Raw genomic sequence first — 21,366 nt, 5'->3', positions numbered from 1 at the left:
CCCAGTGGGCCTGGAGCTGAATCAGAGAATGTGTCAAGGTAGAAATGTAAAACACCGGGTATCCTAGCAACGGGGTGGCTTGTGTATACCTTCGGGTGGTTCCTTTATCTGCAGATGGCAGGTAAGGAGCTCTGGCTGCCTCAAATTGATCTTTCTAATTGGAGATGATTCAGCAGCCTTGCCACAAGGAAGTTTTTGGGGGTCCTTTTTCTCACATAGAAACAAAAATGTTTTTAAATGATTAATGCGTGGAAGTTCCTCACGTATTCATTCATTCGGCACATACATAGTAGTGTGTCCCTGCTCTACGCTAGGTGACATGCTGGGCACTGGCGACAAAGCTCCCCTCATGGGGCGTCCTTCCTACTGAAGCCAGCCCCCTGAACTATCTTCAAAGTCGGGGCCTCCGATTTGCAAGGGCCGGGACTGCTAAGAGACAAACGGGACCAGATGGCAAAGAAACTACAGAATTTTGTCAGTGTGGTCCAGCAGGAGCCTGTATGGGACCACGTAAGGGACCAGATCCTGAGAACCCTGGATCAGAGCGAGTGCAACTTCAAGTGTTAGAACGATAGCATCACACACCTCACACCACAAAGAAAGGAGCACCACGCTGTGTAGACCTCATAGTCCACACCACACATGCAACTATCGCTCTGACCCATTTACTGGTGATGAGGAAGGGGGCCCCTTTGAATGGGGCCCCGAGCAGGAAAGGACTGTGTGGCTGGTCCAGGCTGCAGTGCAGGGAGCCCCTCTGCTTGGGTCTCCTGACCCCGTAGACGCCATGGTAATGGAGGTATGTGTGATGGGAAAAGATGCTGTCTGAGTTTACGGCAGGCCCCGGTAAGGGAATCGCAGCACAGGCCCCTGAAGTCTGGAGCACAGAACTGTACCCCACTCCATCCCCAGCTCCTGCCATGCTGTGGGGCCTGGCGGAGATGGAGCCTCTGAGCAGGACCATGCCGTGAAGCTGTGCAGTGAGCTGGGCACAGACACACCGTCAGGAGGGCAGTGGGTTTCACAGCAACAAGTTCTAGGGTAGAAGGGATACCTCCAGGAGTGAGCCCAAAGGGAGCTGCCTGGGTGTTGTGGCACCGAGGCTGGCCTCTAAGGGGACCCGCCAGGTAGGGACTCACCCGCTGGTGTCCATGCTCTGTAGTCGCTGAAACAACGTCTCCGAGAGGCTCGGCCGGCTGACCTCGGCGACTCTCACATTCTCGCTCACGAGAGGGACTTCCTTGGCCTCACATGGCCCAGCAGATAAAGGGATGTTTCTCGGTGGCAGTTCAGGTGGAGATGGGACACCTTCTACCCAAGAGAAAAGCAGGAATGCCATTTGGGCTAAGTGCTAGCTTTTCTCCACATCGCCCACCTATAGAGAGAAACTGTGTCCTCTGTGCAGTGACCCTGCCAGACATGCGAGGTCCCGGCCACTGTACCCAGTTACAGACCCATCTGTGCCACACTGTCCCTCAGTCCCCACTCCCTCACTGACTCCCTGACTAGACGGCGAGCCGCTGAGGCAGGGACCTGGTCTTAGTGGTCTTTGGCCCCGGGGACTAGCAGTTTGTCCCACTGAGGCGCTCAGCAAACACCTGACATCTGGGGTCAGATGGCCATCCCAGGCAGAGCTGCTGGCCTTGGGCAGGTGGAGCCAGCAGTACTAGGCAGCTCAGCGGGATGGCCAGCTTGCGGGCTGAACCAGGGGCCCTGGACCAGGCAGAGGCCGGGTCCCCAGAGCAGGAGTGGGGCGGGTAGCGGGCAGCCCCAGACACACTGCTCCTCTCTCCCACCTCATCCCCCTTTCTCTGCTTCCTCTCCAGCCTCTGCCTTCCTTCTCTCTCCCCCCAGCCCTTCAGAGACAAATCAAAGAGAGGGATGTCCCTTCACCCAGAGAACTGAAATATGACAAATGACTTGAACTCGGGCTGAGAGGTGAAACTCCTTGCCATTCACCTTTAGGAGGACTTCCATCCTGCAAGTACCACAAATGAGTGAGGGTCCTGAGGCCCTGAATCCAGAACCTCCTGCCGGAGCCTCTTCCTGTACCAAATGGCTGCCCCATGGCCCCAGCCACAGAGCTAACTACGTGGGGGCGTCCTCTTTAAAGGATGAGCCCTTCACTTCCTCTCCTGGCCGGGCCACTTTGGCTCCTTAGATGGTTGCGAGCCTGTTTTGAACCTTGTAGGGACTGCAGTGCCTTGAGAAGACCCGAGCTTCATTTGGTGCGGTGGAGCCAGCAGTCACAAGACTGGGTTTCTCTTTCCAGCCCTTACAGAAGGTGCCGGGGTCTTTCTCCAGGTGGCCACCCTGAGAGGCAGAAGAGCTGGGCTGGGATGCGAGGGAAGTGAGGACACGTGTGTGGAGGGCGCTTCTGCAGGATGAGGCCAAGGCCAACGGGGGACACCTGGGGGACAAGTGGCCATGGCGTGGCGCTGGGAGTGGCCCTGCACTCACACGTGGACACGGCAGCTCTGGTTATTTCACAGCGGAGGGCACCTCTTACTGGGTTGAGGGAGGCAAGAAGAGGCGTGGCCCGCCTGGGTCCCTCTCAGACTCCATGACACTGCGGTCCTTTTGAAGCCCTCTGCCCACCCCAACCTTCTCCACAGGGCTGGGGAGGCTGCTCTTCAGAGCTCATGCTCTGGGGCAGCGGGTGAGCTTTGCAAACACTCAAAGCGGGTTTCCAGGAAGGTGGGCGGTGCCCACAAGCCAGCCCACCGGAGTGGGATGATAAGGGTACCGTGCCAGGGACAGCCTGGGAGCCAGCCCAGGGACCTCAGCGTCTCTGGTCTACTCTGCCCTCCCTTGGGGGTGACCTGGGGGACCTGGCTGTTTCCAGGCCCTGGAATTTAGGAGCCCTGACCAGTTGAGAGGCTCAATTACAAATCTCAGGTTTTCTTTTAGGAAGATTTTAAGGGGAAAAGAAGTACCCCCTCATCCCCCGCCACATCCCGCCCCCATGAGCTCCCCCGCTGAGCTGCCCGTCTCTGCTGGACTTGTTCTGTTGGTCTGTGTCCCTCCACCACTTAAAGGGCAGGCCTGACTCTCACATAATTTTCAGGGTCTCTACTTTTTCCTTTTAATGATGATACAAAGAAACACCTAGCTTATCCTTCCAGTTAGGTGCAAAGATTCCCTACTCCTTTATCCTCGTCACAGTGAAATGCAGCTAATTATTTGGTTGATGATAGTGGTCGCTGCATTTATTGAGCGCTTACTGTGTACTAAGCTCTGGGCTCTACATTTATTGACTCATTTGATGAACCTGAGAGTAGATATTATTTTTACTGTCTCTTTAAGAGAAGTCAGTGTGTGGTTCAGAGAGTGAAGTAATTTACCCAAAGTCACACAACTGAGAAGCTGAGGAGCAAGAAGTCCAACCCAGGTCTGACTCAAGTCTCTGTTCCTAACTTGTCCTTAGCCATGATGTCACACTCTCTCCCTCTGATAATTGGACCCACCTAATCTATAAGCACTTGTGGTGAGACCAGCACCCCAGGACCTCTTCACCATGGCGCTTAGAGGGCAGGGTCCCAGAGGTTCCTCTCATGCCGGGCAGCTGCCAGCCTCCTGCCTTCCCCTGTCCCTCCTACCTGTCTCCTCTTCTGGCTCGTCGCCTGCGTCCTCCTCCTCCAGTGGCACAGGATATTGTAGGTGGGTCACCAGACCCATGTTCTCCTTCTTGTAAAACTCGATGAGCTGGTCCAACTTGGTGAAGAACCTCATGGGGACGCCTTCGGATGCCTGAGGACAGAACCCCCAAACAGAAGCATGGTTGATCTGGCTGGGACATCACCCAGACACCAAGGCCACCTGCAGCGCGGGTGACAGAGTGACCGAGATCCAGAAAAAGCCCTGGGTTCCTACACCGGTCTGCCGGCCACGCCCACACCCTCACATCCTGTAACTGGCAGCCCCAAGAGCCAGTCTGCAAAAGGCACAAATAGGACAGTTTTAAAGATTTCTTTCCTTTCAGTTAAAAAAACAAAAAAGAACACAAAAAAGCTTTTATTTTTTAAAGTATTTTGTTATACAAGTGATATATTTTTGTTATGGAAAAACTAGAAAATACAGAACTAAAAAAGAAAAATCACCTGTAGCCCCACAACCTCGAGAAATCTATTTTCAATAGTTTAGAATATGTTTTGAGAGAGAGAGAGAGAGAGAGAGAGAGAGAGAGAGAGAGAGAGAGAGAGTTTGGTGGGGGGAGTTGTTCCCCTTTCCCCCCCACCCCCAAATCATTTATTTTTAAACAGAGGAAAAACCTATTCTAGCAATTGTTTTGCTTTTATTTTTATATTTTTTCATTTGCTGTACTTCTGTTTTTCCAAAGCCCAGAAAATGAGTCAGCACAAAAATCTTCCCTGATTTGTATCTCTGTTGCTGATAACAGAGGAGCCTTTGGGTAATTCTACTGGACTATTCAAATGCCCTGGGGCCAGGTCTCCTTTTTCTCTATGGCTCCAGAAAGAAATTTGAGGAGGTCCCTTGACACCAGGCTCTCTTGCTGAGGCCCTGCTTAGCTGAGACCCCACCCTGCCGAGGCCCAGCCCCTATTGGTTCCCTTTGAGGGGGTGACAGGCATCAGGGCCAATGGGAGAACTGCAAGTAGGAGACTTGCCTTCTCATCAGTGCTGTACTCTACAGCTCAAACCAATGTGTCCCAACATCCTGTCTATCCTCCCTGTCCAGTTCCCTGCTCTATGACTCCTCAGCGCTCCCTGTCTCAAGGAATGGCACGATCATCTCCCCAGTGGCCCAGCCAGAAACCCAAAGGCATCTTGGACTTCTCCCTTCCTCTGGCACCGAAACAAAGGCAGACAGAGTGAGGCAGGGTGTTGTGTGTTGTGAACCCAGCCAAGGAGATGCTGAGCGAAGCAGCAACCCCAGGTGGGGAGGAAGGTGCAGCTGGGCTCCAGGGTGGGGCAGGGAGCTTGGGACAGCTGGACGGGAGCAAAGTCTCTGTCAGGCTGTTGATGGACACAGGGATGAGTACCACAGACTCGCCCCCTCTGGCTCGGGCTTCCCTGGTCTCGCGGGAGCACAGCGCCCGTGCTCCTAACACTGAGTGCCTGTGATTCACCCCTGTTATCATAACCCCCATCATATCAGTAATTTTAAAATGAATTGAGAAGGTGCCCTCTTTGGGGTTGGAGGTCATAGATCTAACTACTCCCCTGGGGCTACCAGCTCCTTTCTTGCTAAAGACACATGTACCCGTCGCATGTGGAAAAGGAGGCCAATGGGCAAACAGGGTGGAAAATCCACCCACGCTGGTGAACAAGCGGGGTCTAGGGCTGAGCACGGCTGGACCATCTTGACTTATCTACCTTCAAGTCAGGTACCTATGGCTCCAGCAGGGTTGGGAGTGACATGGGAGGCTGGGGCGGTGCCCTGGTGTGGCCAGCGAGGGGGTGGGTCTGCTCCAAGGGCAGCCACACCTGGGTGCCTCACGAACCCTGCTAAGTCAAAGCCAAGAAAGTAGGGAGTCCGGGCCTTCAGGTGGACCATAGGCTGCTGGGATCACTGGGGTCATGTGGGGTGGGGGTCTGGTCAAGGGCGTATGCACCTGGCTGTACACCCCAGAGTCAGGGGCCAGGCCTCCTTACTGTTGTATCCCCAGATGGTGCCACTGCGCCTGGCTGTCGGAGGTGCTCGGCAATTAGTGGTTGGACTGACCTGTGTGTTTGGGTCAGGATGACAGCTGTGCCTTTGGAACAGGAGGAGGGGTGGCCAGGGAGCACCCTATGTGGGTCTGGGACTGGGAGGTGGGGCACAAAGAAATGGCTTGGGGGAGGGTAGACAGCAGGGGAGCACCCCTCCCCTCGCCCCTGAGCACAGCTGCCAAAGGCAGTGCCTTTTCAACAATTTAAAATACAAAATGTCTGAGAAGGTTGTCAGGTATATCAATCAGGTTCTGGAAGGAAGCAGATGTCCTGTTAAACTGGGGAACTTGGGGAGAATTTAATGGACAGGACATAGGGATACAAGTAAGAGGGTTGCCACAGCCCAGACCTAGCAACAGCAGAGCAGTTACCACCGTGGGACCAGCCGCAGGGGACGAGTAAGCGTGGGAACCCAGACAGGACTCCCTGGCAGGAGCTGCGGCCCCCAAAACCTGGAACACAGGGCAGGAGGTCCTCTACGCTCCCATCACCTATCTGTGCCTCCCATTGGCCAAACCCAACTGGAAGGAGGGGCTCGGAGCACACAGCACCCACTCAGCTCGTCAAGTCCAAGGTGACAAGCCATTGATGGAGGCAGTGGGAAGGCCAGCCTGCTGGTCCTGCATGTACAGCACAGTCTGTTCTCACACCAGGAGCGGAACCGGCCACATTTCCCAGCTGGAAAGGGGGCTGTCCTTGATCCTTAACGGTCAAGGCCTCCAGACTTTGTTCCTCATTCCGCAACCACTGGCTTCCTGAAGAGATTTATCAAGTCATTTTGAAACAAAGAAGAAAACACTGAAGCCCCACGTTAGCCGTGCACTGTGAACGTGAGCCCCACACAGGGACAGACACGCTCCAGGGTAGTGCCTACAGATGCCTGGGTTTCTGCTCCCTGGCAACTTTCCACAGGGAACACTTTCCTTGTCTTGAGCGGATCCCTCGAGTACATGACTGTCAGCTTGATTGTGAACAAGCGAAGAGCAGCATTTCCTAGTCAAGTCGGCCTGTTAGCAGATGTCCCTTTGGGGTTCGTGGGATCGACAGAATGGACATGAACTTAATGTTTGTCCCCAAAAGTCACGCAGAAAACAACGTGGTAGGGGTTAGTTCAGATTGTGAAACAAAATACCTATCTCTTTTCCAGCCTCCTTTTAAAATCTCCAGGTCTATGGAACATTCCAGGCACGGCCCAGCATGGTCATTTTCACAAAGGCCCTGCAGACAGCTCCCTACCAAGCCCAGATGTGCCTGCCTTCCCACAAGCTTATAAGTCCTGGAAGGAAAGGGACCCTGTTTGGCTCAGCCTCATCTAGATCTCCAAGCCCCTTGCAGGGGTAACGACAGGCCCCACTGCTCTTCGGAGGAGAGGGCACATGCAGGAAATGGAACTCAGGATGGAAAAGTTGTAAAAGGAGACAGACGCGGATTGCTAGGCTGGGCTCTGCAGCGAGGGGCCCCTTCTCCCTATCACTTGGCACCGGAGCTGACCCAGGTACCACATTTCTGGGGAAGGTACAGAGCAAGGGGAGAGAGCCACCTCCAGCCCCAGAGGTAGAGAAGAAACCCTGGGGTCTTTAGAACAAAAGACAGCTGAATGTCCCGTGTGTTAGAGGTTCAGGGCTGTGCACTCTGAGAAATGGCCTGTTTCCAGAAACAGTTCTTGGGCTGTGACTTTCAGACACCCACTGAAGCGGGGGAGTGGGACAGGGAGGCTGCAGCACTGGACACGCGGAACTTCCCCGGGGGGTAATTTTAACTTCAGTACTGTCTGCTGCCTGCAACTGGGGAACCGAAAGAGGTTCCTCAGAGGAGGAAGCCGACACAGGGAGCCCGGGGAGGGGGTGTGGGGGGGGGGCGATGGACACCCTCCTCAAGGTTCTGCCAGCCTTCGCTTTACAGTGAATAAGCATCTACAATCATTGTGGAAATTTTACAAATGATGGTAAAGTTTTAAAAGAAGTGGGGGGGGAAAAACCCCCGCTCATGATCCCCCTATAGCAAAGCACTTTTTTCCATGTTCGATGAGAAAGTCACTAGGTAGGTCGTAAGTGGGGTGACATTACGAGGTGGCCGCTGTGAAGAGAATGGCAGGGAGGGTTGTGGGGTAGCTGGTGTCATTTCCCCCCCTATTTCCCCATGGCGGCTAGAATACTGGAGGTGAGGGTGGGGCTGGGTTCAGTCCACGCCTCGGAGCCCCCCAGGCCCTGGGCTCCCCACATCCACAGAAGCACCACACTGATGGAACGAGTGAGGGGTAGTGTGGAGTTTGGCCATCCAGACTCCGTCTGTGTTCCGAACATGACCTCCTGCTTCCCAGGTTCTAGAGCTGAGGCCCAGCAGTGTCTCTTCCACTCAGAGATCAGCTTAGCAGGGGCTGGATGCCTCTTCCGGGGCCTTCCCACTGCCACACCCACCTCCTCCCAGCCCTGCCTCTGCCAACCCCTGAAATGCTTCCCTTGGTTTTTCTTCTGCCCTCAGGACTGTTCTCAATCCTTAACCAGCTCCCCCCACCACCCACCTCTTCCTAAGAATTAGACTCCAACTTGAGTGAAGATGGGAGAAGCAAGGAGACCAGATCATGGGCCTGATGAGCCCCACAGATTTTGGATTTTGTGCTAAGAGTAATTTAAGCGGAAGCTGGGGGCCCTGGCAACCCCACTCTGGTGCTTGAATGGGGGAAGCGCAGTGGAAGGACAGGGGCCAGGATGGAGCTGGAATTAGAACAGCCAGACAGACACTTGCTAGACTTGCTAACATACCAGGGAGGAGGATTCCAGACCTGCAGCTTTAGCAAGCGATGGTGGGGGGAAGGGCAGACAGGTTTGGGAAGAGCTCTGGAGGCACCTTCAGGTTCAGAAATCCCTCTTCAGCCATATGGCCTAGAATGAACCCCAGGGTGTGTCTCCTTAAAAGCCAATCAGCTCTTCCCCATCCCTTTTCCTTTCTTCTTTAAAACACATTTATCAGTTTGCTTCCCTTCCCTGCTCTCCCTTTGAATTGGCCAGGGCCAGTGGGATTTTGCGGGCTGGGGCCGAGGAGGTGGTCAGCAGGCAGAGGGTGAGCTGGGTGAGGAGGTGATGGGGGCCTTAGAAGCTGGCCTGGCCAGGATCCCGGGACCACAGAGCAGGAGACTGGCTCCACATGGGGACAGGAACAAATGATGAAATCTACAGAGATATGGGAGCTGGGCTTCTCACTCTCAGAGAAAGGAGTTAGGCGAGAATGAACTCTGCTGTGTCAGGTTGGAGAGGAAGCTCCAGCGTGAACTCAGGATTTTACTCTCTACAGGTAAAGGCAGGTGTGAGTGTATCTGCGCACACACGTTTCCCAGCTCTGTCTGCTGAGAGGACCTGGAAGCAAAGACACCCCAGTGGCAATGAGCCCACCTAAGTGCACTCTTCATGACCAGAACCAGGGAGACACGGCTGGTTCCAGGGTCGGGGCAGGAAAGGTATGTGGGCTTGGAACATCTGTTGCCCCCAAAAGTAAGGAAATCTTCAAACAATGATGAGGATTTGTCAAAAGGATACAGGAGGCAGGAGACAGCTGCAAGGACAGTTGAAAAGACCATCTGACACAATTTGAGCATTACAAGGAATAATAAAAATAATTACAATTCATTGGATAAAATGTAAATTCATGAATCTGTACTGATATAAATAAATGGGAATGGAAATTTCTTTCGCACAGTAAATGCCAATAATAACTGTCGAAGGAATGATGGAAATAGCCACTGTTTGGCAACCATCGTATGAATAACTGATTCGGGCAAGAATCAACAGATGCTAAAAACACTACAACGAGTGTGAGTGTTTGTGGAGGAATGGGGTATCTACACAATCTCAAAGTATCTTCCCAGAAAACAGTTAACAATTTTAAAGGGAAAAATGGCAGCTTTACAACGAAGGAACCTGGCAGACAGCACCAGACTGAAGTGACAAAGTTAACTTTGGTAGTAATGGGACAAAGTAACACGGTACCTCCTGAGATAGGTACACGGAGAACACACTTTTATGGCACTCCTGCCAAAAATGCAGCACCTGGACCCAATCCTGTGGAAACACCTGAAAACCCCAAGTCGAGGGACACTGTATAAAATTTAGCCGATTCTCTTAAAAAATGCCATGGTCATGAAAAACAAGGAACTGTGCCCAGCTAAAGGGATGTGATAATTACATGTAACATATGATCCTGGATTGAATTTTGTTCCAGAAGGGGAGATTATATGTGTATATTACATATAATCTTTTACATTTATATCTTGCTATAAAGGGCATTATTAAGACAATTGGAGAAATTTGAGCAAAGTCTAAGGAAAACCAGATTGAAATATTTAGGGATAATGGGTCATTGTCAGCAACTAACTCTCCAATAATTAAAAAACAAATAATAATAATAATGAGAGACAATAGTAAACTTAGTATGCTGAAATGTTGATTGGGGAAAGTGAGTGAAGGGTATACAGGGATTCTTTGTCCTATTTTTGAAATTTTCCTATAATTCTGAAATTATTTTCCAAAAAAAAAGTAAAAACAAAAAAAGACAGGTTGGAAATAATCTGTATTTAATCTAGATGGTGGTTTTGGGAAACACTTTTTTGAGCTATACACTGTAATAAAAAAGTTTTTAAAAACTTAGCTTACGTGTATGTAACCTAGCTCATTTAATTCATATGTGTGCATGCACACGCCCAAAGGGAGATGGTTTTAAAAGGCATCTTGTCTAAAAGCAACTGGTTGTTTTTGTTTTTGTTTTTGTTTTTACTAAAGCATTCCTAGTCTATATCCCTCTAAAGCTTTCTGTACAAAAATGACATCTTGGAAACATCTCTGATGCTCCGATAACTGTAATAACACTCACGTACCAAGAATAGAAAGACAACCACAAGGAATCTCAAAGTACAAGTGGACCGAGGTGAGGGGGTGGTCACAGCCCCAAGGCCACCGACCAGTGGGTACAGCTTCTGGGTTGATGTGACTGTTCTTGAGCCTGACCAGAGGGGAGGGGGAGCCCTCACTTTGATCACACAGGTTGTGCAGGCTGGGTTGGAAATCAGGTGTACTGGGCATTGCCATGGCGCTGAAGCTGGGCTCCTGCAAAGGTCCTTTCCATGGATGAGCAGGGCAGGTTCTGTTTTGTGGCTGGAAAGATGGAAGCCTGGGGTGGGGAGGAAGGGCAGGGGACCGGGGTAGATGTTGACATAGCTTCTGTTCTCTCCCAGAACCCCTGAGTTTGGTTTAGGTTCTGGGGTGAATGAGAGATAGAGACTGATGGCATGAACTTTGGGGGGAGCAGAACCTGGCAGATTGGTAGACAGGGCTTTTGGCACCTGGAACAGAGCCCCAGGCAGGGACAGGGACCCTGGTGTTCTCATGGAACACAGGGACAGCATGAAGCTTCTTCATTGGTCATGCCCGTCACAGCCCTGTACAAGCAGGAGCTGACGAAGGAGAAAGGACCAATGCTCTCTGTGCGGTGCCGGCAGCTGGCCAGCCAGTGGAAGGCACATGGAGGGATCTTCCTGGACGTGTCAGAACTATCTGTGGGACCTTTCGAAAGGGCTGCTTTCTGGCAGTCAGGCTGCAGGGCCTGGTGTGCAGTAAATGGCCTGGGGTTGTGGGTTCACGGGCTGGAAGGCTGTGAGCGGTAAATGGCATTTGGAGGGCAGAGGAAACGGGTGGGAAATGAGGGTTGTCCACGCCGAGGGGAGCAGGGTCTTCACCTTCCCTCAGGTCTTGTTTTGAAACAGTGATCGATCCCATGAATCAGTCGCTAAGGACAAATGATAGGTCATGGTGGCAAGAACACGATCCCATTGTGTCCTGTGTCAGGGAGGGGTTCCTTTGCGGGGTCTCCTGGAACCGCTCTGGCCCTTCCCAGGTGAGGACCCCACTCCCCAAATGGAAGAAACTGAACCTGGATCAGGTGTGTTAAGTATGTTGTCTAATTTATATTACATTTAACATCACAGGTGGGTGCCATAGCTCTGGTGTACAGACGAGGAAACTGAGTCTCAGAGATGCTGAGCAACTTGCCTGGGTGGTCAGAGACATTGTCAGGAGAGCAGCATCCAGGGGAACATTTCAAGACAAGAAAGAGGATGAGGTGGTGGGTGGGGATCTGTGGACTTTCTAGTTAGACAGAAGGTAAGGTACTGCATGTAGGGTGTTAAGATGGGGGTTGTAATTGTGGCACTAAATCTTCTATTTTGAGATTTGGATCTCTGGTATAATTTAACAAGTGTAATTTAGCTTGGGACTTTTTGAAAGCTTTCTTTTTTTTCTTTACTTCCTTTCCACCAAATGTTAATGATTCTGCTTCCTATACATTTACTATGCAGTTTCAATGGTTCTGTTTACTTCCACCAAGCAGGCCCTGTGACTTAGGAGAGATTTTGCATCTGTATGGGATCTACTCCTGGCCCCAACTTAAATCTACATAACATATGATAACCAGTTTAATTACTCCCCCCACCCCAAGGGAAAAAGAGGAACTCAACAGAAAATTCCATTACAGGCCGAAGCAATTTACATCCTGGTTAGAAAATATAAAACTTCAGACACAGACTCCATGCAGTCGTTTCCAGTAGACTCTGCCCAGCCGACCCTCCTCATACTTTAATAAATCTTCCTTCTGTACTTCTACCTGACTTGTGAATTCTTTCACAACCTGTTAGCAAGCACCACAACATAGGGAGCTGCCAACTCAGGGTGGAACCAGATGGTTAGAGATTCTCCTGTAAACTCAAGCCTCCTGGTGCTGGGGGCTGGGTTTGGTGTTGTGAAACCCAGCATGTGGGAGGAGCTTGGATCCTGGGTGGCAGCAGGCCTGCCCTCCGTGCTGTGGTGGCCGGTGGTGCTGGTGGGGAGGCTGGCATTTGCTATCTGTGAGCATGATCCTATCTCTACTGGTCTGCTCCATGGCAGGGTCCCCAAAACCATACAGCTGGGGGCTTGAAGAGGGTGAAAGATGACACTGGGCTCATTCAGAGTCTCATGTGCAAAAGGGAGTGAAATGGTAGCTGAGAGGAGACCTGAAACTTAAGGAAGAACGCAGAAACTGCCAAGCCGGCCCGGCCCCACACACTAGCCGTCTCCAGCGGGACACTGCTGCTCCTAACTCCCACCAGGCTGCACACTGGGCCCTTTCTGCCCCGGACTGGCGGAGTGGGCTCTGTCTTATGCTCAGCCAGCAAGCTGGGGTCTCCCACCAGCCCTCACTTCCAGAAGCTGGATTCTTCAGATTTTCCTTTGCCTTGTTTTGGGCAGACTTCCAGGAACAACTTGGCATCACTCTGCACTCATTTCTAAATCCACATCCCGCCCCGATTCTCAGAACCCACGCTCCTTCCTTAGGCTTTTTAATCCTACTCTTTACCCCGCCCCAACAGAGCCAGCAGCCAGCAGCCCTGCCTCATATAGTCTTCCACTGGGGAAACCCCCTGCCAGGTCAACTCCCAGACTCTCCCCGGGCTAGTTTGCTTTATCACCTGTGAGCTGGGACCCCCACTGGGATGTTGAGATTGTGAGGCCCCAAATCTCTGCCTTTTGCTCCCCAATGCCTGTGCAGTGGGAGTAAGTCCTGTGCTCCCCTCGCAGACCTGAATAGCTTATAAAATGCTTTGAACTTCTCACATCAAAGGACCTGCACACTGGAGGCTGGGAAACTCACACCTCTGGCTGGTACTGAAATGACACTCTGAGATGCACTCAGGTCTCCCCCAGTGGTGTCTCGAGAGCAAGGGGGCAAGGGGACCGGGGATGACAATGCCCCGTCAGCATGTGGTCTGTGTGTTTGGATAGTGGAACCCTGATCTGGGGACCTTAGACCTACAGTGAAGACCCCCGGAGAAGATGTGTCCTTTAGTAGAGTTACAGTTGACAACTAGAAACCATGCATCACACCCGGCATCACAGGGAGGTTGTGAGCTAACTATGGAAAAGGTTTCCGTGCTTTCTCCACAAGTTCACATAAACAGAAGCCTGGCCCAGGAGGAAGGAAGTCTGTGGCAGAGTGGGCCTTCCCTGTTATAGAATTTTGCAGCCACCCCCTCTTCATGGCTTCTTGCCACATCTTGGACTACAGTGCAAAAAATTTACATCTTTGCTCCACTGATGTTGGGCTTGGCCATACAACTTGTTTTGACCTATGCAGTGTGGGCAAAGTGCCAGTTCTAAACTCCAGGTTTAATGGACATTCTGGGTTCATGCTTGCCTCTCCTGGGCCCCTGTGACCTGTCATAAAAGGAGATGCCCCAGGGGCCATATGGACCAAGAATAGAGACCCGAGGAGCAGACCTGGACCTGACCGGAAACCTGGAGTCCAGCTGAGTCCAGCTGAGTCTAGGAGAGCCCATCCTCGATCACCCAACCACAGTTGACCTGCAGACCCAGGAGAGAAAAATAAATGCTTACTGTTGGAAACGACAGAGCTTACTGAGTGCTTGTTACACAGCAAACACTGACAAATACAAATTTGAAGCAAAAAATGAGCTTTTCCTGAGTCTTCCTCTTATTGAACCTTCATGACACAATTTTCTCAATTTGCCCATGAGGAAGCTGAAACTCCATGAGATTAGGTAACTTGTCCAATGCCACATAGCTTGTTTTATCACCAGGACTTGCCACAAGGGACAAATCTTCAAATTCTGTGCCCTCATTCCCACCATGTCTGCTCTCCAGCCTCTCAGAGACCACCATCCTTCAATCTCATCTTCTGTGCAGGCCTTCGGGTCCCTCTGGACCCCATCATCTTTCTGATGAGCCTGAACCCCACTGCAGCCACCAGAGATCCAGTCCCCATGGCACCCTCCATTCCCTGTACTTCTGCAGGCCCTGCCTGTCAAAGCCACTATTTGAGATCAGTGCCCCAATCCACCTTCTGCATCTGAGCAGGGTTGCAGTAAACAAGAGCTGGGGGGCTCATTGGGCCAGCAGGCAGCCCACACATAGTTACTAAGCTCTTATCATGCACCTCACCTGAAATTCGCTCACAGTCATTCAGCAGGGACCAACACAGACCCAGGCTTTGCCCACAGTCTAGCAGAAAAGCAAGACATGATACAATAAACAAGTCAATAAATACAAAGTGCAGCGCCTTGGGAGGGTAAGGCAAGGGCATAGCCTGGTAGGTCCGGGGATTATTCGTTAAAGAGGCAATACTTAAACTGAGATGCAAAGAATGGATAACAGTTGCCAGGCAAAGAGAAATGGAAATATAGTAGGCAGAGGGAGCAGCTTGTACCAAATATGGGTGTTCATATAAATTTGTGGTTACAGTTAGGCCCTTATACGGAATGCTGTTGGTATCCCACCCAGTTCCTGTAGATCCCTTTATTGCTGTAGGCTCCCACCCCCCTTCTCTTCTGGGGGCTCTGTGCTTTCTGGTAAAGACTTGGACCTATAACTCAGATGACCTCCTTTGGGTCCTGGAACCACCTCATTCACAATAGGATACAGGAGAAACTGGGGAGCTCTCTGTTCCCTGGGCCCCGCCCAAAGTGTGTGTGTGTGAAAGCCCAGCTTTTTGCTCCATGCAGGACATACTGGAGGTGTAATTCACACTCCAGAGCTCCTTGTAGGATCAGGCTGAGTCTGAGACGTCACCTGGAACTGCAGCTTTGCTTGGCTTCTCCCCTGCCCTCCCCCTGCATCCCACTCTTTTACTGGGTTCTCCTGGGAACCTTTCTTTAATGAAGTACTAGTACCCAAACTTAGGGTCTGCTTCTAGAAGAACTTGGCCTGTGATGGTCAACTCTCAAAGCAGTCCTTTCACTTGTCCTTCTTGAGCCCTCCCACAACAGCTGGTCCAAGGATTGACCCTCAAGCCCTCACCAACAGCCAAGAATTTGGACCCCCACCTTATGGAGGAAGCAATCAGCCCTGAAGCCCTTATCTTCCTCTTCCTCTTTCTCCCCCAAACATGGCTGCCCATAAGGACCCCTCCTACCCCTCCTTGCTCCCTCCCTACTTCCTCCCTCCTCCTCTCACCCCCCTGGGCTCAGCACACCTCTTACCTCACCTTCTACGCAGACCGGTTCAAATCCCTATGCTGTTGCTGGGCCACTGGGCCCGTGATTCCCTGAGCCAGCAAGAGGGGATACAGGACACCCTCAATGAGACTAGGCACATGTCATGTATTTACCCGGCAGTTAGGTGACAAACTGCGTCATGTATTTACCTCTGTGTTGAGCATGAATGAATGAAAGTATTACTACTTTTTTGAGTATCCAAACAATGCGACTTAAATTTCTGTTGGTTTCCCCATTTTATAGATGAAGAAACTGAGGCTCAGAAGGGCTAAATGACTTGCTTCGGAAGTGACAGCACCAGAACATCAAGTCCCTCACTCTAAGTTCTGTGCTCCTGGACACTGAAAGGTGGCTGTCCTCCAGTTCTCTACCTGTGTGTTCTGGTACCTTGGTATGAGGCAAGCCTATTTTGAGCTCCATCCAAAGGGCCTTACTTACTAGTGGATATTACATATTTAAAAGCCCTCTCTCCCGTTTCTCCTGCCATATCTGTGTTGAACAAAGAATCCCAGGAGTGTAGACTAGTGCAGCTATTCTGGAGAGCAATCAGACACAACTTAGACAAATTAAATATGTGTATGTCCTATGACTCAGCAATTTCACCCCTGAGCATATAGCTAGGGCTCACATTGGGCCACCTAGATGGATGGTCATCACAAATCTGTGGTGACAGAGCTCTGGAGGGACACTGGGTGCCCATCATCGGGAAAGGAGACAGGTAAAGTGTGGTCAAGGCATACAGGGGTGTCATGCAGACGCCAGAAGCAAAGACTTATGTGTATGCAGCAATATGGAAGAATTTTTAAACGATCCTTTGATGAAGAAAGTAGAAAACGAATGAAAGCTAGTATCACTTCAGTGAGTTAAAAATACGTGAGTACGAAACAATAAACATTTCAAAAGAACCTATCCAAATAAAAAGACAACACTCAAACGGTTGCCTATTAAAGGAGGGTTATGCAAATGCCGGAGAGGGATAGAGGGATTAAAACAGTTTGTAAAGACCTCACTTTATAGCAAGAATGCACTGCGGTTTTGTCATGGAGCCCGATTGTGAAAGATGGGTTCTTCACCTTGTTGTGACCTTTCTGATTTGACTTGAATTAATTACTGAAATCTTCTGTGTCTAGTTTCTTCTTTGGTCAAGTGTGGGGAAGGACTGGGCAAGGGGAAGCAACATGTAGTGAGAGAGCAGTGTGGCCCATAAGTACAAGCACAGAATCTGAAGCCTGATATGACTGAAGCAGGCAGGTGTGAGATACTGCGGAGAGGTGCAGACTGTGGCACATTGGAAAAACGTCCCCTTATAGGGATCAGCTTCCACTTAGCTCCAGCTTTAGCGCCACGGGGTAGCAAACGCCTAGAGTTGTCAGAATTTCAGAATATTCAGGGGAAGGTAAAAAATGCAGATTCTTAGATGAAATCTCAGATTTTTTAATGCTTGTGACTAATTTTGAAAACATCAGGTCAGCTACAAATTCAAACCCTACCCCCAACACCAAGTAGTTGTGTGACCTGGAGTGTGGCATTTAACTCTGTAAGACTAAGCCAAGTTCCTTGTCCATGAATGAAGTTCCGAAGACTCATCAGCCAGATGTTTACATGAGCTAATAAAGTCCAGGGCCTGGCTCTCAGTCAGGAAGAATCATTCATCATGGGCTACCTGTTGTGGGTTTAATATGCTAATATAATTACCAGTGCTTGTCTGTCAGATAAAAAAAAACAACTGATGCTCAGGGGAGTGGGAAATTAAGTAGGAAAAAATATCTTCCCCAAATGTGATAAAAAGTAATAGGTTTAAAAAAAAAAAGGAATGGGTAAAATGGGATTAAAATAATTTACAGATAAGGGTTTGGGGATTCAAAGGGCTCTAAGCGAAGCAAAGGTGATTATTAATGCCAGACTCCTAACGAGCCACCTGGGCAGCAACAGGGATGAATTTATAATACACAGGCCAGTGTGTGCTGCTGCTGGCTCATGCCAGCTTGTGCCAACCTGTACTAGTTCAAAACCCAATTTTTCCGGCACCCCAGTAGCTGCTTGTTAAATGTGGCCACTATGGTGGAAGCCATGGTGAGAGTATTTACACCATGGAAATTGGCAACCACTGCAAATCAGGCCTTGATTTCTTCCCCAGAGAAGGAACTGGTTGTCAAGTATTTGCCACTGCAGGTAGCCCAGCCACATTTACCACTTGGGCAAAATCATCCCTTCAGTTCTTACAGGCAAACTTGGTTTTCTCTCTGCACAGCCTCAGTCTCTAGAAGCAACACTGGATTGGGAATAAAATACCATTGACACAAGATGGTTCATGATTCGTTGGGGGAAATGTCGAGGGGGATTACTGTTGAGTGCAGAAAAACCCTTTTTCACATGAAGATGGCAAAGGCCCAGAGCAAAACGGGCAGCTTCCAGCCTGCCTTTGTGGGTAGGTGGGATGTCTGAGACTGCAGAAGCTGAAAAGGGACAATAGCAAAGTGGTCTGGTTGGCAAGACTGTGACAACTCTGAGCCCTCCAGCTCCCCTGCAGGGCTCACCCTGGACCTCTGGAGGTAGAGAAGCTCGGTTTGGGTAAACAAGAGTGGAGGCAGCTTGGGTAAACAGTGTACCCTTCAGAGGAACTGAAAGTCACCGTTTGCAAGCTCTGCTGCTCTGAGGAAGTGGCAAAGGCACCCCAACAACATGGGACTGAAGCTCTAGGCAGAAAGGGGGGTGCCACTGTACCTGTCCTGCAAAATCCAAGCCTCGTCCCAGGAGAGGAGAGCTCAACCCTGGGCTGCTCCCAAGTTGGGGGAAGAGTGAAAAGGAGGGGACCAGACGGCTGAGGGCGGGCCAGGGAAGCTGCAATGCTCACAACGGGGAAGACAGGTTCTTCTGTAGCTCAGTTCACTGAGCACCACGTCCATCCCAGGCGAGATTCTAGGTCAGGTCACTAAGAGTATGGTTTGTGAGATGTGCCAAAGCAAGGCATGAGCCTAGGAACCAGCAGGGGTCTATTGGGAATAGACCAAGTCAGGGGAACATGTTCTTTTTATTTTCTTCTCATAGCAGAAGGTCAGTGTATGTTTGCTAGCCTAATGAATTGGATCATTTGTTGAATCTGATAGATATCACAGCTCAAATGCCTACAGAAGCCAGGTGATGTAAATAAGTGGAATAGGCTGGAAGTGAGGCAATAAGGCGAGGTGGGGACTGTGGCACATCGATGAGAAAGGGAGGTGACTTCCACTCACCTCTGTTACATCATCATGAGGCAGGTCGAAGGTGATCAGAGCTTCAAAAATTTTAAGAGAAGCTGAAAATTCAGAATATTATATAAAAAGCTCTGAATTTTAAAAAATGCTTTTAACTGGCTTATAATTTGTTAAAACATATGTCAGGCAAACAGAACACTAAATCGAAGGCAAGGGCTACTTCTGATCTTTGATGTAATATTTACATAGATTTCAACAAAGCATTTTGTGACATTCACCTGAGAGTTTTTGTTGAGAACCACATGGAGGAATATGGGATAGGGTGAGAACACACCACGTCAGCCTGGGTGTAGGTTTCTGGTGCTGTTGGGTTCTCCCTCTCATTCACATCAGTGATTCAGGTTAGGGTCCAGGAAGTGGGCTTGCCAACGTGTGGCTGCCACCACGTTAGGAGGCATCTCAAACATGCTGGGCAACAGGCAGGACCAAAATGAAACACAGCTTTGTGATCTGGAGCAAGGGGTTAGGTCAGAGAGCACGCCCTGTGGGGTCAGAGAGCACGCCCTGTGGGGTCAGAGAGAACGCCCTGTTGGGCACTGACCACCCGGCTATATTGTCAGCTCCCCATCCACTCTGGCATCCAGTTTGGCTGACGCCCTCCTCTTGGCACTCCCATTTTACCCCTTGTCTTTGATTTGCATCCTCCTTCCTGAGCAGAAACATCCCCGGAAACCAGTAGCAAGACAACAATGAATGCCATTGCCACTGATCTGTGTCACTGCACTGTGGGTCCCAGCCAGCACAGAACAAACCCAAACAACTCCCCTCTCCCTAAATTAGTCATATTGAAAAGAAGAGACAAACCTATCACTATCTGCAGACCACAAGATCATGTACCTAGAGAAGCCAAAAGAAGACATTCAAAAAAACAATTAAAACCGGTGAGATCATTGAGAAAGACAGATACGAGCACCGCTCAGAAGTCACCACTTTCCCAGACACTAACAAGACCCATCCAGAAAACATCACGACAAAGACAGATTCTGTTAACCAAAGTGGTGAAAACTACTTCCCACCCAAGAACAGGGAAGACGTAAGACTATACGGAGAAAACATGAAAGACAGCATAAGAGATACAGAAGAAAATCTGAAGAAAAGGAAAGAGATGCATGTTCTCCAACAGAAGGACTCAATATTATAAGCAGATGAGTGATCTTCTAGTTAATCTATAAATTCAAGGTAATTACATAAAAATTCCAAGTGGAATTTTTAGAGAATTTTACAAGCTGCTTATAAAATTCACCTGGAAAAGAAAATGCATGGAAACCACCAAGAATAAAGAACAATAGATAGGAACTTGGTTTACGGGATGAGAACACACACAGCAAAGCCACAGTCATGAAAACATTACGGAACTGGGGCAAGAATAGGCCCGTCAGTCAGTGGAACGGAACGAAGAGTCCAAAACTGGATTAGGCGTACGTGGGAAGTCAGTGTGTGATGTGAAGGCATTTTGAATCCATAGAAAAAGGATGGATTGTTCCATTAGTGGTGTGGCTATTTCCTTATTTTATCCAAATGTAAAAATAAATAAAGAGCCAGACGTAAAAGCATATTATCAAAGTGCTAGGAAAAACTGATATTTTCCCTGAGTGAATAATATTGAGATGAGTGATTCCATAAATGAAAACATTTGACTACATAAAAGTTGTAAACTTCCACATGACAAACGAACCATAAACAAGGTATTTTGGAAAATGACAGGCTGGGAGAAATATATTTCTAGCAAAAGAAACCCGAAAATTAATATGGAAAACATATGAAGAGCTTTTTATATAATCAGAAAGAGTTTTCAAAAAGGGAAAAAACTGACAAAGAAAATAAATAGGCAATTCACAGGTAAAGAAGTACAAGTGGCCAGCTCATGCATGAAAATATGCTTATTCACATTTCTAATGAGGGAAATGCAAAATAAAATATTAAGGTTGCATATTTCATCCACTGTTTGACGAGCATCAAAGACACTGATCATATCCAGTATTGAGACCATGTGGGGACATCAGGTGGGAGTTGGCTCATTTGAAGAAGCTTCTGGCAGGGTGACGTGGCTATCTCTTCAGTAAAAATACGCATTCCTTCAACCTAGTAACATTTCATCTTGAAGAAAACTTGCACATGTGCACAGAGGCCCACACAAGCCTGGCTTATTGTAAGCATTTTTTTTTTTTGTAGTAATAACAAGAAAAAAGAAGGAAACTGTCTAAATGTCCATCCGTAGGAGGATGGTAAACTGTATAGTATGACAGTTAAGCCCAAAGTTAAAACATGTCAGTTAAAAAACTATGGTGAACAATACTGTAGTATATATTTGAAGTTGCTGAAAGAGTACATCTTAAAAGTTCTCATCACAAGGAAATAAAAAGTCACTCTGTGTGGTGATGGAGGTTAACTAAATTGATCGTGATGA

At 49.5% G+C, this 21,366-nt stretch overlaps 1 protein-coding gene across 3 annotated transcripts in view; it reads right to left on the bottom strand.

Annotated features, from left to right (window-relative positions):
• INPP5D (inositol polyphosphate-5-phosphatase D) overlaps positions 1–21,366 on the bottom strand; it is a 110,335-nt gene that overhangs the window by 59,811 nt on the left and 29,158 nt on the right. For all 3 annotated transcript variants that reach the window (XM_019739751.3, XM_019739749.3, XM_019739752.3), the window contains exons 3-4: positions 3,600–3,750; positions 1,140–1,311 (exon numbers count right to left, since the gene is read on the bottom strand). In XM_019739751.3, coding sequence (XP_019595310.2) covers positions 1,140–1,311; positions 3,600–3,750 — 323 coding nt within the window. The remainder of the gene's footprint in view (positions 1–1,139; positions 1,312–3,599; positions 3,751–21,366) is intronic.

The sequence above is a fragment of the Rhinolophus sinicus genome, chromosome 17 (assembly GCF_057876585.1).
Source record: "Rhinolophus sinicus isolate RSI-liver-muscle chromosome 17, RSI-T2T, whole genome shotgun sequence".
NCBI lineage: Eukaryota > Metazoa > Chordata > Mammalia > Chiroptera > Rhinolophidae > Rhinolophus > Rhinolophus sinicus.
Note: the sequence above shows the minus strand (reverse complement) of the source record. Positions and strands in the feature narration are given on the sequence as shown.